This window comes from Chiloscyllium plagiosum, unplaced genomic scaffold (genome assembly GCF_037043375.1).
Source record: "Chiloscyllium plagiosum isolate Xiang-an unplaced genomic scaffold, Cpla_swu_hap1 HiC_scaffold_1, whole genome shotgun sequence".
Lineage (NCBI taxonomy): Eukaryota > Metazoa > Chordata > Chondrichthyes > Orectolobiformes > Hemiscylliidae > Chiloscyllium > Chiloscyllium plagiosum.
Window position 1 is genome coordinate 46,562,317 of NW_028270139.1, and position 15,039 is coordinate 46,577,355.

At 40.6% G+C, this 15,039-nt stretch overlaps 1 protein-coding gene across 1 annotated transcript in view; it reads left to right on the plus strand.

The window, feature by feature from the left end:
• Positions 1–15,039, plus strand: part of cc2d2a (coiled-coil and C2 domain containing 2A) — a 196,464-nt gene that overhangs the window by 149,938 nt on the left and 31,487 nt on the right. The window contains exons 25-28 of the mRNA XM_087986613.1: positions 2,365–2,456; positions 4,242–4,409; positions 5,752–5,857; positions 11,890–11,999. Of these exons, the coding sequence (XP_087842739.1) occupies positions 2,365–2,456; positions 4,242–4,409; positions 5,752–5,857; positions 11,890–11,999 (476 nt within the window). The remainder of the gene's footprint in view (positions 1–2,364; positions 2,457–4,241; positions 4,410–5,751; positions 5,858–11,889; positions 12,000–15,039) is intronic.

Consider the following 15,039-nt stretch of genomic DNA (forward strand, 5'->3'; position numbering starts at 1 on the left):
GCAGATTGCTGGCGTGTCAGTGATGTCCACAACAAGAGTGATTAAAAGGAAAGACCTCTCAGTTGGACTTTCTACAGGGCACCTTCAGAAACACACAAATTTTTCTTTGTCTTGATTTCTAACTCCTTTGTCACCCGGGGATCTCTGCATTTGTGTGCCTTATCTTTTAAGGAAATACACTTGACTATATCTGATCCATTCTCTTACAAAGGTAGCCCATTAATTGGTTATAGGTTTTCCAGTCAACGTTTCACTCCAGTCCATCCTATGTAGCTTTGTTCTTGTCCTGTTAAAGTCAGCCCTTTGCCATTTGATTTTTGTCACTTTGGATTGACAATTGGCATTCTCCACTTACAATACAATGATCACAGTTCCCACTGACAATTGATCGACTCGGCTTGACTCATTTCCAAGAACTGCATTCAACAGTGCATCCCTTTTGTTGGGCTGGGCATGTATTGCTGTTGGAAATTCTCCTAAACTCACTCTAGGAACACTTGCCCCTTTTTGTCCCTTACACTACCACTATGCCAGTCTTTATTGAAGTCCTCTATTATAAATGCTCATGTTGGCCACTGAACAATATAATTGTGTCCATTTTGTTCCTTAGTTCTAGTCAAATTGATTCTGTCTTTGTTCCAGTACTCAATTGACTGCTTAACCAATACTGCCAACTCTTATCCCTTCGATCCTTTTCAATCTTTACTGAGCATTTGTATCCAGGAATATTTAATACCCAGCCTTTGGGTCACCTCTCTGTGACTGCCACAACATCACATTCCACATAGCAATCTGTAACTACCCAATCTTATTTACTAAGATCTGTGCATTCATATTTATGGACAGTCATCATGCTTTGGACCTCATTACCATCTCCATTACGACAACTTCACACATTAACTTACTATTCACTACACTAGTGCCATCTGTCTCTCCAGGTTTTTTGCGCACCATCATATTCTTCTCGAATATTATCTCTTGAGTTAGTGCACCTCCCAACAGCACTAGCAAAATAGCTGTCAATGAAATTAGTCTACAAATATAAAATGTAACAAAATATACATTTCTTTCCTCTCAAGTGCAGTCAAAGAACGGGCTAAAAACCCAGAAGGTTAGGCTAATGCTTTAGGGATACCCTCTCATATCTTACCATAGCAGCTGTTAGAACTTAAATTCAGTTAATAAAAAGGCTGGAACATAAAATTGTCTCCGTAAATCCCAAGAGACTATTATCAATTATTATAAGAATCCACCTAGTTTACTAATTTCCTTTAGAGAAGGAATCTGCCATTCTTTCTTAGTTTGACCCAAAAATGATTCCAAATCGAAGGATGAGCAATAAATGTCGGCCTTGCCAGTGATATCCAAATCTCATGAAAGAATTTTTTTAAAGCTCAAGGAGATAACCTGTACTTTATAAAGAAGGAATGATAGAAATGTTTAAGTATATCATTTACCTTTTACAAAGGAAGGTAAATGAAGAACTGCAGAACTATCAGAAGATATGTCAGAGCTACTCTTGGAGATAATTATTGAGGAGAAAACTCAAATCAAAAACATAAAGTTTCACTTTGAGTCATGTGTGAGTCATGTAGTAATAAGTTAGATTGGGGCAATATACTGTCAACTACAATTTTCCAAGCAAATTTTGCAAAATGACTTTGGTGTGCCAAATTCTTGTTCAGGCAAGAGCAAAAGGACCATCCAAGGACTGTAAGCCTACAGGTTTTGCCGAACATCTGGTATGTTTTCTGAAAATGATAAAGTAATTGTTAAATCAGAGTCTACTAAATCAAAAGGCCCTGATTCATTTATTTTAACTGTTTGTGAAAATCAGAGTTCTGGGATAGCAAAATGGAGCTGATTGACTTGGGAAAGTAGGGAGTAAATATTGAATTTGAATTGATGAATTATTGAATTGATATCATGTGAGTAGTGTATTGGAATGGTTTATTTTCCATATTTACAAATTATTTGGATATAGTTACAAAAGGAATAATACCATTCCTTGCTGAAAATATTGATTTTAGGGACATGGTAACTTGTATCACAGAATTCATTTATTGCTAGAGTCCAGATGGTGTGTAGAGAGTTTGCATAATGTTCAATGTAAGTTTAAAACACCATGATAATGGGAATGGAATTAAGAAGTAAAAAATGTAAAAGTGAGGAAGTGATATGGAATTTGAACAAGGTATCGGTTAGACCAGTGTGAAAGGAATTTTAAAAAATATATTTAAATTGTTTTCAATGGTAATTGAGACAATGGTAAGGATGGCTTAATATAACATAGAATGACTACTGTAGCAATTGCACAAATATTTCTGATAGTAAGGAATAATTGTCATATTTTTAATTTCTTAGGTTCGGGACTCTGTAAAAAATAGATTTCTGTTGGCAAAGCATCATTACATCTTGTCAGATATGGTTGTTGAGGAAGCAGTCCCCAGCATAAGGTGTGTATTGTACTTTGCATTATTTTCAAACTTCTTACTGTCTGCTTATTAATGGGGTTAATTTTTTTAAAAAATCAGAATTGAATGTCAAAATGTGTTTTATTATTTATTCTTCTTGTGCCATACGATGGCAATCATTTTACTTTGGAAGACAAGGAGGGAATCAGGATACAGCTGTCTGGGAACCTCTGGCTCTCCAATAATTGAAAATCAGATTTTGAGTTACTTTATGATGTTTTCCAACACAGTAGGTTTACTCTGGTCTAGACAAGCCCTCAGCCATCTTTGGCAGTGCTTTGCCATCGCACTTCCAGAGAGAACATACACACATGAAACCAAATGGAATAACAAGGCATGTTAATGAAGAGGTATATGGATGAGAACTTGGCTGGGTGTCTATATATCTGCAAGACAACTGCTCAGTGTGATGGGAACTGGTGGGGTGCAAGTAAAATTCTGACTAGAAAAATATATGTCTGGATTCTGGCTAACCAGCAATTGATCTCTGGTATTTGACTTGTAAAAAGAAATGTTACGATTGCTGGAGCATTTGCTTTCTTCAAAGCAAAATGTGCTTCAGGAAGTATGTTCACTGTGGACCCCAGAGTATTTCTGATGTTTCTACTAAGAAGCTGTTCCAGTAGCTCGTGATCTATTTTTGCTCATGGACATATGTGAATTATCATTTCACTGTTTCGGCCAGTGCATGACTACTTGGCTTTTTTTTATCCCAGCTTCATTGAGATTCCAGCCATCAACTGGGTATGTGAACTTCCAGCTACAACAGGCAATTTTCATCATTTTCCAACAGCAACATTTTGAATTCAACTGCACAGATAGGTTTTTTCATATCTAGAACTGCTAATCAGTCAAACATTGACTCCAAATGTTGAAGAACTAGCAAAAACTTATTTTTTCTGTTTTGCTTTTCTTTTTGTACATTCTGGCATCCATTTTATAAATACTTGAATGGAATGAGCATGGATATGTCTTGACCTGCTTGGTTTTGTGATTAACTGATTTCAGATTATAAGAGTGTCTCCACATTTTTGTAGTTCTCTTTATTTATTTTCTTTTTTAAATCAAGTTGCTGAGTAAGTCAGTCTGCCTGAACAGTGAATATCAGTCTCAGGTGAACTCAAATAAAGGTGTAAGATGCTGGAAGCATTCAGGCAGTATCTGTACAGAGAGAAACTGATTTACAAGAGGGCATTTAATGGTGACAATAACCTGGTAATATTCAGTGAAGTAGATGTAGTATGAAGGATTTTGTTTAGGCCACTAGGGTCACAACATGGTCAGGTATTTACAGTATTTGATAGACCATGATCTGGACTGTAGACTTTAATGGGAGTATCTTTGCAATATATCACCAAGTTGAGAAAAATGTCTAAGTATAAGCAAAAGTGTAGCATAAAGGGCACGTTTCTTTTCAATTTTCTTTCTAATATTTCTGTTATAAAACTGCTTGCATTTCATTATAAAAGGTATTTTTATTTTAAAGTATTAGATCTGCCACTACTTTGCTTCCTTTCATGTATCTTCATCTCTCTTTATTCTTCCATTTTCTGTGCAGTTCTGGTGACTCACGGTATGTTGTACTATTCTCATCATTTCCTTTCCATGTTGATCACTAAGATATCTTACTATCAATGCTTGCTTTTTAACTTAATTTATTGAATAGAATTTAATTCACATTGCAATTATCATTTGCTACTTTTAAGAAGTGATGGTGAATGGTATAGAACCTGTACTGAGCAAAATTTAATATTTTGTGCCCAATAGTATGTTAGGTATCAGCCTGTTCAAACTGGCTGAACCAAGGAGACCACTTAGACCACGAAGAAAAGAAAGAAAAAAAGTTACAGCCCAGAACCTTTCTGATGGAGACATCAAACTTTTGGTCAACATTATCCGAGCCTATGATGTACCTATTCGTAAATCCATTGGAGGGTAAGCAATACTTGTCTGTGCTGCCACCCATATCATCTTGGTATGTAGGTTCTTTAGGCGTTTACATGTTCTAATGTGTACGGGCACAGGAACTTTCTGTCTGAATAAGAGAAGAGTCTCTGCTCTATTTCGAAGTTATAAAATTAGGCTCTGTATTACTGCAGAAACTGATAGGAAAACCTAGCCTTAGGTCTAACTTACACAATATCCTACCTTACTCTCCCACAAAGTCACAGCATGTGGGCCTTATTACATTCAATCAAGTATTGATGCTTGCAGACCCTTGCAAGCTCATGTACAGCAAGTAAGTAAAGTCGCCATAGTTCCAGAGGTCCAGAAGGCTGCTCTGTTTGGAGAGAGATGACTGGTGTTGAGTTTAACCTGAGGATTACCATGTCATAGTTGCAAGCCAGCCGTCCAACTAACTGAACTGACCGATCTCTCCAGGCTCATATACAATGTGAATGCCATTGAGAGACTTTTTGTACATCTCTGAGAATTTAGATATTGCTTTGTAACAATTAGTGTGATTAAATAATCATCAGTGAAGTGATTTGCAGAAAATTTGATCTTTAAAATTACGTTACTTGTAAACTAGCAAAATACTTGATTTTTTTTCTTTGCTTTGAAATTATTACTATCCTACTCCCCACAGCCTGCCCCCATTCACAAGGCACAAATCAGGAGTGTGATGGAATATTCCCCACTTGTCTGGATGCTGCAGCTCCAATAACACTAAGAAGTTAAGCGCCATTCAGGACAAAGAAGCCCACTTGATTGGCATAACATCAGTAAACATTCAGAGCCTTTATTACAGAAGCACAGTAGCAGCAGTGTAGACCAACTACAAGATGCACTGCAGAAATGTGCTCCTGAAAGAGCAACTTCCAACCCACGATCTTTACCATCTTGAAGGATAAGGAAATGCTTGTGAACACCACCACCTGCAAATTCCCCTGCAAGCTACTCACTATCCTGAATTGGAAATACATCCCCTCTCCTTCACTGTTGCAAGGCCAATTTCCTGGAACTCTTTCCGGAGCGGTGTTATGAGTCTACCCACAATACATAAACAGCACTGGTTGGAGAAGGCAGCTCGCCACCACCTTCTCAAGAGCAGCTTGTGATGGACAATAAATGCTGGCTCAGCCAATGGCATCCTAACTCCTTAAATGATTTTTTGAAAGCTAAAACTTACTTATCCTTTGATCAGTTTGCCTTTGAATGAATGCATAGCATATTCTTGGATATTGTTTGTAACATAGACTCTAACGTTCTCCTTTTGCAGGTTTATTTAATAGAACATCATTTGAAGATAAAAGTTTTCTTTGTTTTCTTCCAGCAAACCAGCGCTGACATCCAGATCAGCAAGATCCATAAATGAAACATTTTCAACCTCTCAGATACCTCAGAGTCCTACTCAAAGCCATGAATGGTTTACTAACCAGGTATGGAACAATCAGGTAACTCAGAGGCTTGGGGACTAGATGTATAAAGGGGGAATATAGAACTCTGTTTAATTTATTGTTGTCACCAACATCTTTTTTTTTGTTATTCATGGAATTTCAAGCGCCTTTATGCAGATCGAAATATAAGCCTGTTTCTGCAATACAATTTTACAAATCCAAATACAGTATTTTCATGAAATCTTTAAATAATAAATGAGAGGTACAAATTATCATTTGAACATTTATGTTGCATTATTAAATGTCCTAATGTCCTTCAAAGGAATGACACCAAGCTGGTTTGTTGCACGAATTCAATTTTATCTCTGATCTTTTCAGCCAGTTATAGAGTCATAAAACACGGAAACAGACCCTTCGATTCAACCAGTCCATGCCAAACGTAATCCCAAACTAAGCTAGTCCCACCTGCCTACTCCTGTTGTGTCATTTTGGGAGATCAGGACTGGTTTGGGATTGTGAGCAATGTGGAGGAGGCTTTTGTCCTTGTCCTCTTCTACTACTTTGGTCAGTCAATCTTGTCTGCTGTACTGTACATGTATCTCGCTGTACATCTACTCTACTATTCCCACGGCTAGATTATTAGTAATGTAATTCCTACTCTTTATTCACAGTATATACCATCTCCAGTTCAGACTCTTCAGTTTTTGTAATGCTAACATCATCAGTTACGTCACTGACTGATTTACATTAATTCCTTCCTCCACATTCTCTTACCAGTTTAACTTCCAAGAAGTTATTAAACTACTTACATTCCTACTACCTCCCTCCCACCAAGAAGTTGTATTTTCATATGCTGAGTTCCTGGTGGTTTCACCGTTCTTTCTGATCTGGTTCTCAGTGCTGTTGGTCTGGGTCGATGGACTGTTCTCAACTCTTGGACTCTGGTTACATTCTGTGAGGAATTTGCTGTGGGATGTGTTTCGGTTACCCAATTTCAGTAGTATTCCTGTGAATCACTCTTTATGTTTTATAAAAGTATCAAAGCTCTTTGGTTTCTCCTGGAAAATCCAGTTGTTGTTTGGACAAGACATGATTGTAGCTGTTCCACTTTTTGATAACTGTAACTTCAGCATGTTGATTGTTTACTCACACGTTCTGCCCTGGCAGAATATGATTTTTGTCCATTGTCTGTGGTTGTACCACTTCAGGTGCTTGCTTGCTTTGGCTTATTTTGTGTAATTTTAATATGGTCATGGTCTTGTAATGCAACATTAGGTCTGAGCTTCTGTTGCTGAATATTTAGCCCATTGAAGACCAGTGTTACTCTCAGTGTTATTCAGTCATTCTGTAAACCTTGTGCTCCAACTTCATTTTTTTTGTCATCAGCATTTTTATCGTTTTTGCACCTCTCTCTCTTTCATTGTTAGCTTGTGGATGGTGTAGTGAACTGGCTACTTAGTGAAAACTGTATTTTTCTGCAAACAAAGTTTTCATGTACAAGGTGTGGACCATTATCAGGTATAATTTCATCAGCAATACCATTGTTTCAGTACATTGTCTCAAAGTAGCATGAGTGCAGTTTATAGCATTCTGCATCGGGGGCAGCAAACAGTGCTGGAGAATCCCACTGCCCAAGCTGCTTAACTCTCCTCCTCAGAGGGAAAAGATATCAATAACTGCGATATGGAGAGAATGGCACCTGTGACTTTCCGCATTCATTTGAGGACCGAGGAATAGGAGATGCTACACAGGTCTCACTTGTTCCTTGGAACAAGCCATTGAATAAAATTCAGGGCAGCTATGACATGGCAGCCACCAACAGCAGTCACCCAGTCCTTCTGAGTTCAAGTCCTGCTCCAGATGACAAGGTTCATTGATAATGGCTCGCAATATTTTTAATCTCTGCCTGCATTGTTCTCTGACAGCCGTAGATAGTGACAATGATGCTGGGAGATTCAGGCTCTTGGCTTCCCACTTTTGCCAGTTCTGTACAGAATGCCACTGATGAGCGCACTCACCATTAATACCCAGACTCCTGACTGACTATGGCTAGTGCCTGGACTGTGTTGGGAGGACAGCACAATCTTCAAATGGATTCCCCACACTGACCGATGTACCTGTGATACCCAGATGACTCTTCCTAACCTTCAGGACTGACCATGGCCCAATGCCTGGACTGCAAAGGCACTGTTCACCAACTCTAGTAGAACCAATTGCCTGAGTAACCATAGCTAAAACACTGGTCTGCCATTAGATGATCCCATTACCAATAACTAGCCGTAGTTATTTTTCTTAGCTATATCTAGTTTTTTTAGGTCATAGTTATTTTTCCCCAGTTTTTTTAATGCTAAGCCAGGGTTTTTTGCCCATCCCTAATTGTTCTTGACCTGAGTAATTTGTTAGGCCATTTCGGAGGACAGACATTGCTGTGGTTCTGGATTCAAATGCAGACCAGACCAGGTAAGGACAGTAATTTCCTTCCCTTAAGGACATTAGTGAATCAGAAGGGTTGTTCTAATAGTGTTTACTTGGTCATCATTAGGATTTTAATTCTAGATTTTATTGAATTCAGATGTTACCATCTGCCATGGTGGGATTTAAGCCCCAATCACAAAGGTTTGGATTACTAATCCAGTGTCGTTACCACCGTGCTGCCACCACCTCCTTCACTTCACTCAGGGCTGGTCTCCTTTGACTGCCAGCAATGATTGAATTTGGTTGAAACACAGACGCTGTGTTGTTACATAACCTGTTGTAGCTGTGACATTGATGTGGGCTGGTGCTGTACAGTGATATATCTACCCCCTTAAACTGTTCAGGACTCTGAATCGTAACAAGCTGTTGCCTGTTCCTCTGCACAAAACAGCAATACAAACCAGAGAAGTTGGCAGCCTGTAAGTTATGGCTGAAGAACCTATTGCATTAAAAAGCAGTGCGAGTGACAGAGGCTGTCAGTCTGTAATTTAGGACTGAAGAGCCTATTTGGTGAGAAGCAGTGCAAGCCAGAGAGGCTGGCAGCCTCCAAACCAGTGCAAAATTTGTGAGCACCAAGAAAGTAATTCAAGTGACATAAGATGCACCATGTGCAGATGCGTGAGATCTGTGTGTACTCCTGTGGCCAAACAAACCAGGCAGAAATGTACAAACCATAACCGTGCCCTGAGCTGCAGGTGAACTCCTGAAGGGCTAAAATGCTGAGTGGGTTGCATAGCTGTGATGATGTGGTGAAGCTGATGCCCACTTGAATAGAGAGAAGGTGGAAGAGGACAGTGTTCGCAGAGCATGCAAGGAAATGATGGAGAAGTGAGCAGTGAGCTGTGCTGCCATGTAACTAAGTTCTGGATCAGTGGTGCTGGAAGAGCACAGCAATTCAGGCAGCATCTGAGGACAGGCAAAATCAACGTTTCGGGCAAAAGCCCTTCATCAGGAATAAAGGCAGAGAGCCTGAAGTGTGGAGAGATAAGCTAGAGGAGGGTGGGGGTGGGGAGAGAGTAGCATAGAGTACAATAGGTCAGTGGGGAAGGAGATGAAGGTGATAGGTCAGGGAGGAGAGGGTGGAGTGGATAGGTGGAAAAGGAGCTGGGCAGGTCGGACAAGTCAGGGGATCGAGTTGCTGGAGGTTAGAAACTAGGATGAGGTGGGGGAAGGGGAAATGAGGAAACTGTTGAAATCCACATTGATGCCCTGGGGTTGAAGTGTTCCGAGGCGGAAGATGAGGCGTTTTTCCTCCAGGCGTCTGGTGGTGAGGGAGCGGCGGTGGAGGAGGCCCAGCACCTCCATATCCTCGGCAGAGTGGGAGGGGGAGTTGAAATGTTGAGCCACGGGGCGATTTGGTTGATTGGTGCGGGTGTCTCGGAGATGTTCCCTAAAGCGCTCTGCTAGGAGGCGCCCAGTCTCCCCAATGTAGAGGAGACCGCATCGGGAGCAACGGATACAATAGATGATATTAGTGGATGTGCAGGTAAAACTTTGATGGATGTGGAAGGCTCCTTTAGGGCCTTGGATGGAGGTGAGGGAGGAGGTGTGGGCACAGGTTTTACAGTTCCTGCGGTGGCAGGGGAAAGTGCCAGGATGGGAGGGTGGGTCGTAGGGGGGCGTGGACCTGACCAGGTAGTCACGGAGGGAACGGTCTTTGCGGAAGGCGGAGAGGGGTGGGGAGGGAAATATATCCCTGGTGGTGGGGTCTGTTTGGAGGTGGCGGAAATGTCGGCGGATGATTTGGTTTATGCGAAGGTTGGTAGGGTGGAAGGTGAGCACCAGGGGCGTTCTGTCCTTGTTGCGGTTGGAGGGGTTGGGTCTGAGGGCGGAGGTGCGGGATGTGGATGTTTTTACCTTGCCATGTAACTAATCTGACTTTATTGTCGGGAACTGGCACTGCCTCATTTCTCAGGAAGATGTGAGTCATACAAAAATGAGATAAGATTAGCTGTTAATGAGATACAGATACCTGGAAATAAGATAATTACTGCTTATTAACAAGATTCAGAACTTGCCATGTAAACTTTATGGGAAAGTAGGAATTTATTTTTCAACATTGGGGAGTTGATTTTATTTTCATTCTTGTTGCGCTTTTCCCAACTTTCTCGCCATTGCTATTGCTGCTGCAGGCAACCAAAATAAACACCTTCTATTTCAAACTTCATCAGACCCATAGTAATACTAGATTTAAGAGCTGAATGGCAAACAGTTGATGAGAATACCTCCTCTCAACATAATGCTGCATCCAACAGAGAATAGCAACAGGGATCTGTACTGAAACTCATTTACTGAACAACATCAGCTCGATTCTCCAGTGACTGTAATTTTGCCTGACAGAAACAAAGATGGTTGTGATGGCTGGATTCTGTCATCGAACTTCCAGCATATTGCTGCAGGGGTTTCTGAGGGAAAGGATCATCAAACCAATGATCCTTAGCTGCTGCATCAATAACTTTTGCTCCTATGGAACATCAGATGCGACATGTTCACTTACTTTTCCATAGTGTTAGACTCTGATGACAGCTGCTTATAACTGCAGACAGTACATGCGGCCTTGTGAATCTTACCATCTTGAGAACACATTCTTATTTTAAAAAAAACACTCGTCTACATTGGGACAGCAAAAAAACATTTGAACCCTGGGCTTTAGGAGGATAAGTGGTTAAACACAGTCTTGAGTGTAATATGCTAGTTTTCACAAGGTGAAATAATAGTTTCAGAATGTTTGGAAAACCTATCAATCCTTTTAATTGTCATGAATACTTCAAATTAAATCATTCACTTTACTCGAAAACATAAGCATCAACAGGAAGACATTGATTTCGACTGGAACAACTTCAGTGGAATCAGCACCATATCAACTAGAAACTGAGCTGCTTTGTGCCCTAATTGAACTATCCTTCCATATTTCCTGTCTCCAATCTGACCCATGAAGATTTTTGGAGCCATTATTTTTAAGCTTGTTTCAGGTTCCTCCACTGCCATGTGCTTATCTATCTCTAATCTCTCCAACCCTAGAAACCTCTAAGATACCTTGACTCCTCCAATTTTGAACTTTTGTATACCTCAGTTTGAATTATTGCACCTTTGGCAGTTGTGCAGTCAAATTAGACCCTAAGTTCTGGACTGCTCTCCGTAAGTTTCTCCAACTTCTGCTCAAAACCGATCTCTTTAACCAATCTATTGGTCATCTGCCATAATGTTGCATTATACAGTTTAGTGTCAGATTTTATTAAATAATATCACTGTGAATTGCTTTGGGACATTTTTACTACACTAGCAGTGAACACTACAGAAATGCAAGTTTTTGTTTTGGTTTTACAGGGTGTTTAGTACATGGTGTCTGTTTTGGCCTATGCGTATGCTACTCTTCTTTAAAGAGCTTTGTCGCAAGCACAATGATAATTTATGAACTGACTTGTTGTTTAACTCGATGACTTAATGCAAAGTTGAAATATCTTGAAGTGACACTGTTCCCTGGTTTTCCCAATTTAGGATGGTAGTTTTTCATCTGTATGAAAAATGAGCTGTGCAAAAACTGAGAAAAGCCATATCCAGAATAAGCAAACTAACATTGGGATTTCTTTTTGTCAAAGACCTCAGTGCGTCCTTTTGTGGAGGTTTCATTCCAACGTACAGTCCGTCAAACCAGTACTGCAGAAGGTCAAAACCCTAACTGGAATGAAGAATTGGAAATACCATTCAGGTAATCTTTTTAAAAAAGTAGTTATTTAGATTAAAGTGGCCTTTGATCCTTTTGATCTATTCCTTCCAAATCAATTTTTAAAATTCTTTTTATGGGATGTGTGTGTTGTTGACTAGGGCAGCATTTGTTTTCCATCCCTAATTACCCTTCAACAATGTAGTTTGCTCGGCATTTCAAAGGGCAGTTAAGAGCCAACCACGTTGCTGTGAGTCACATGTATATGAGTCACACCAGCTATGGACAGCAGATTTCCGTCAATGGTACAATCGACACTGGTTGCCTGTTTAATAGAGGGTCTCTCTCCATGAGCCCCAGTGAGTTTTCTCTCTCAATTGTCTGCTGCTAACTTTATGATCTATGCATCATGCCTCCATGTGCCTTTCTTGCTTTATCTTGCACTCACCAGCAGCAGAAGAGACCACCTGAGATTTGCACTATCAGCCAGGAACTGCCCTACACAGTAAATATAATGGGAAGGAAGCAAAAAAAAAGTTTCACATAAAAATGGGATTGGAGAGACTTCGTTGGAATTAGAATCTCACATCTATAAAAGTGTTCTGCTTTACATCACCTGTCTGATCAACTGTCTTAGTAACAGGAGAAGTGACCTCCTGCTTAAGTGACCTCCTGTACTTCCTCTGTATCCTGAGGGGACCTGTAGACATTGAATAGTACAGCACAGGAATAGGCCCTTCGGCCCACCATGTCTGTGCTGACCATGATTCCATTATAAACTAATCCCATCTGCCTGCACATGGACGGTATCCCTCTATTCTCTGCCTATTCATATGTCTGTCTAAAAGCCTATTAATCATTCCTGTCATATCTGCTTCTACCATCTACCCCAGCGACGTGTTCCAGGCACCCACCACACTATGCATTAAAAGAAAAAGTGCTTTGCAAATCTCCTTAAAACATTTCCCCCCATTACCTTAAATCTATGCCCTCTAGAGTTTGACATTTTCACTTTGGGGATTATTCACCCTATCCTTGCCGATATAATTTTATGTACTTCTTTCAACTCACCCTCAGCCTCTGACGCTCCAGTGAAAGCAATCCAGGTTTGTCCAAACTCTCTTGATAGCTAATGTACTCCAATCCAGGCACCATCCTGGTAAACCTCTTTTACACATCTTATAGCAACGACTTCTTCATGTGGATGCAATTTGGCAGCCATTGGAGGTTTTTGCTGGTCTTGGGCTGTCTTGTGCAACTGTCCCTCCTCAATCTCTCTGCATCTTTGTTGTACTGCAGCCAGTGATGATAATCCCTGCTGTGGATGAATTCATCAGTCCTGATTTTAAAAGATATATATGAGGACCATCATGCCCTAACAATGTGAGCAGTCAGTATTTGCACATACGATGATTTGGGACATGGAGGACTTTGACAAAGAGGGCGATGGAATGCTTGTGTGTGGACCTTTGACATAGTGGAACTTAATTCAATCTATGTAGTACCAGCGTGGGAGGATTTCTGAAACTTTATACACCTACCCTAATCTGAACCCTTACATTGTTCAAGAAAGGTAACATTGCATAGAAAAACAGGTTGTTAAGTACCTGCAGTCTAAGATGAGAGAAAATCAGCTTCCCCTTTCCTGACAGACTTTGAGACATGCCCGTTTGTTTGAAACACATGCAGTGTCTTTGCCACTTAAGCAGCTGGTACTGTGACATTGATGTAGCACAGCACCATGCAACAACATGTCCATCTCCTGCTAGGAAATGTGAATAGACAGAAACATTGTCAGCCTGTAAGTTTTGGAATTAGCTTTATTGTCACATGTACTCACATGAGTACAGTGAAAAGTTTACAAGTCACCACTTACTGCACCATCTTTGGTCCCTAGGTACAAATTCTTAAGGGGGAAAAGTTAGAAAAATAAAGAAATAAAAAGTCCAGCAATAAATTAGAAAAATACAGAAATAATAGTTCAGAATAACAGTCCTTCCAACTCTTGAGGCAGGAGTACCAGACATCTGACTCCACATGGAGGCCGAGAGTCCACATGGTGCTGGCTTTCAACTTGGACTTCGCCTGTGCCACCCGAGAATGGGAGTTAAAATGAAAAAGCTAAAAAATGCGAAAGGAGAGAAAGAGAAAAGAAAAGCAATGGACGAGATGAGCTCCAGCTCAGGAGACCTGCTCCACCGCCACTTGGAAGAATGGTGGCCACATAAAAAAAGACAAAGCAAGGCAGGGATGTTGTAAGTGCAAAATGAGCGCTAAAAACTCAAGTTTCAATGCATGAGATATGTGTCTGTCCCTCCATTTAAATCAGGAGAAAATGAGAACTGCAGATCCTGGAGGATCAGACTTGAAAAGTGTGGCACTGGAAAAGCACAGCAGGTCAAGCAGCATCCGAGGAGCAGGAGAATCGGCATTTCAGGCATAAGCTCGTAATTGCCATTCAAATCAGCCTGACATCAGCGTACTGACGAAAGGGGTCAGTTTGGTCCAAGGTGCTGGATTGAAGGGATGAACTGTATTCGAAGGGGTTGAGAGATGTACTGTGGTTTTATGAAGAGACTGGTGTGCGTCTGATGCCAATCTCCATTTCCTGGCGATGGAGTGGGAGATACAGTCACTGTCTGTGGAGCATGCCCTGATATGTTGGAGATCACTGGCTGTGCTGGAGCAGCAGGTGACGCGGTTTGACTTTCCCATCGGGAATGGTTATCGTCTGATTTCTCTCCACCATGAGGGAGAACAGGCAATTGTGCATGAGTGAGGTGAGAATAGGTAATAACATGATGTTAATTAGTGCAAATAGGCCACTTGCCGATCACCACTCTGATTCTCCCCTCACCACTTGGTTGCACAATTAAACTATTTTTTTTCGCTGTAGAGAATCTCATTTTCACCTCCCCATATCTTCCCAACTGATTTGGCATTGCCTATGGCATTCTGAGGCTGGGAAAGTTAGATTACACTAACTGCACTTTATCTAAAACTAAAAGAAAAGTCAAACACTAATTTTGTCAATTTACAAGTTTCCTTGAGGCTGTTTTTAAGATCGTGAAATGTTAATTTGTGT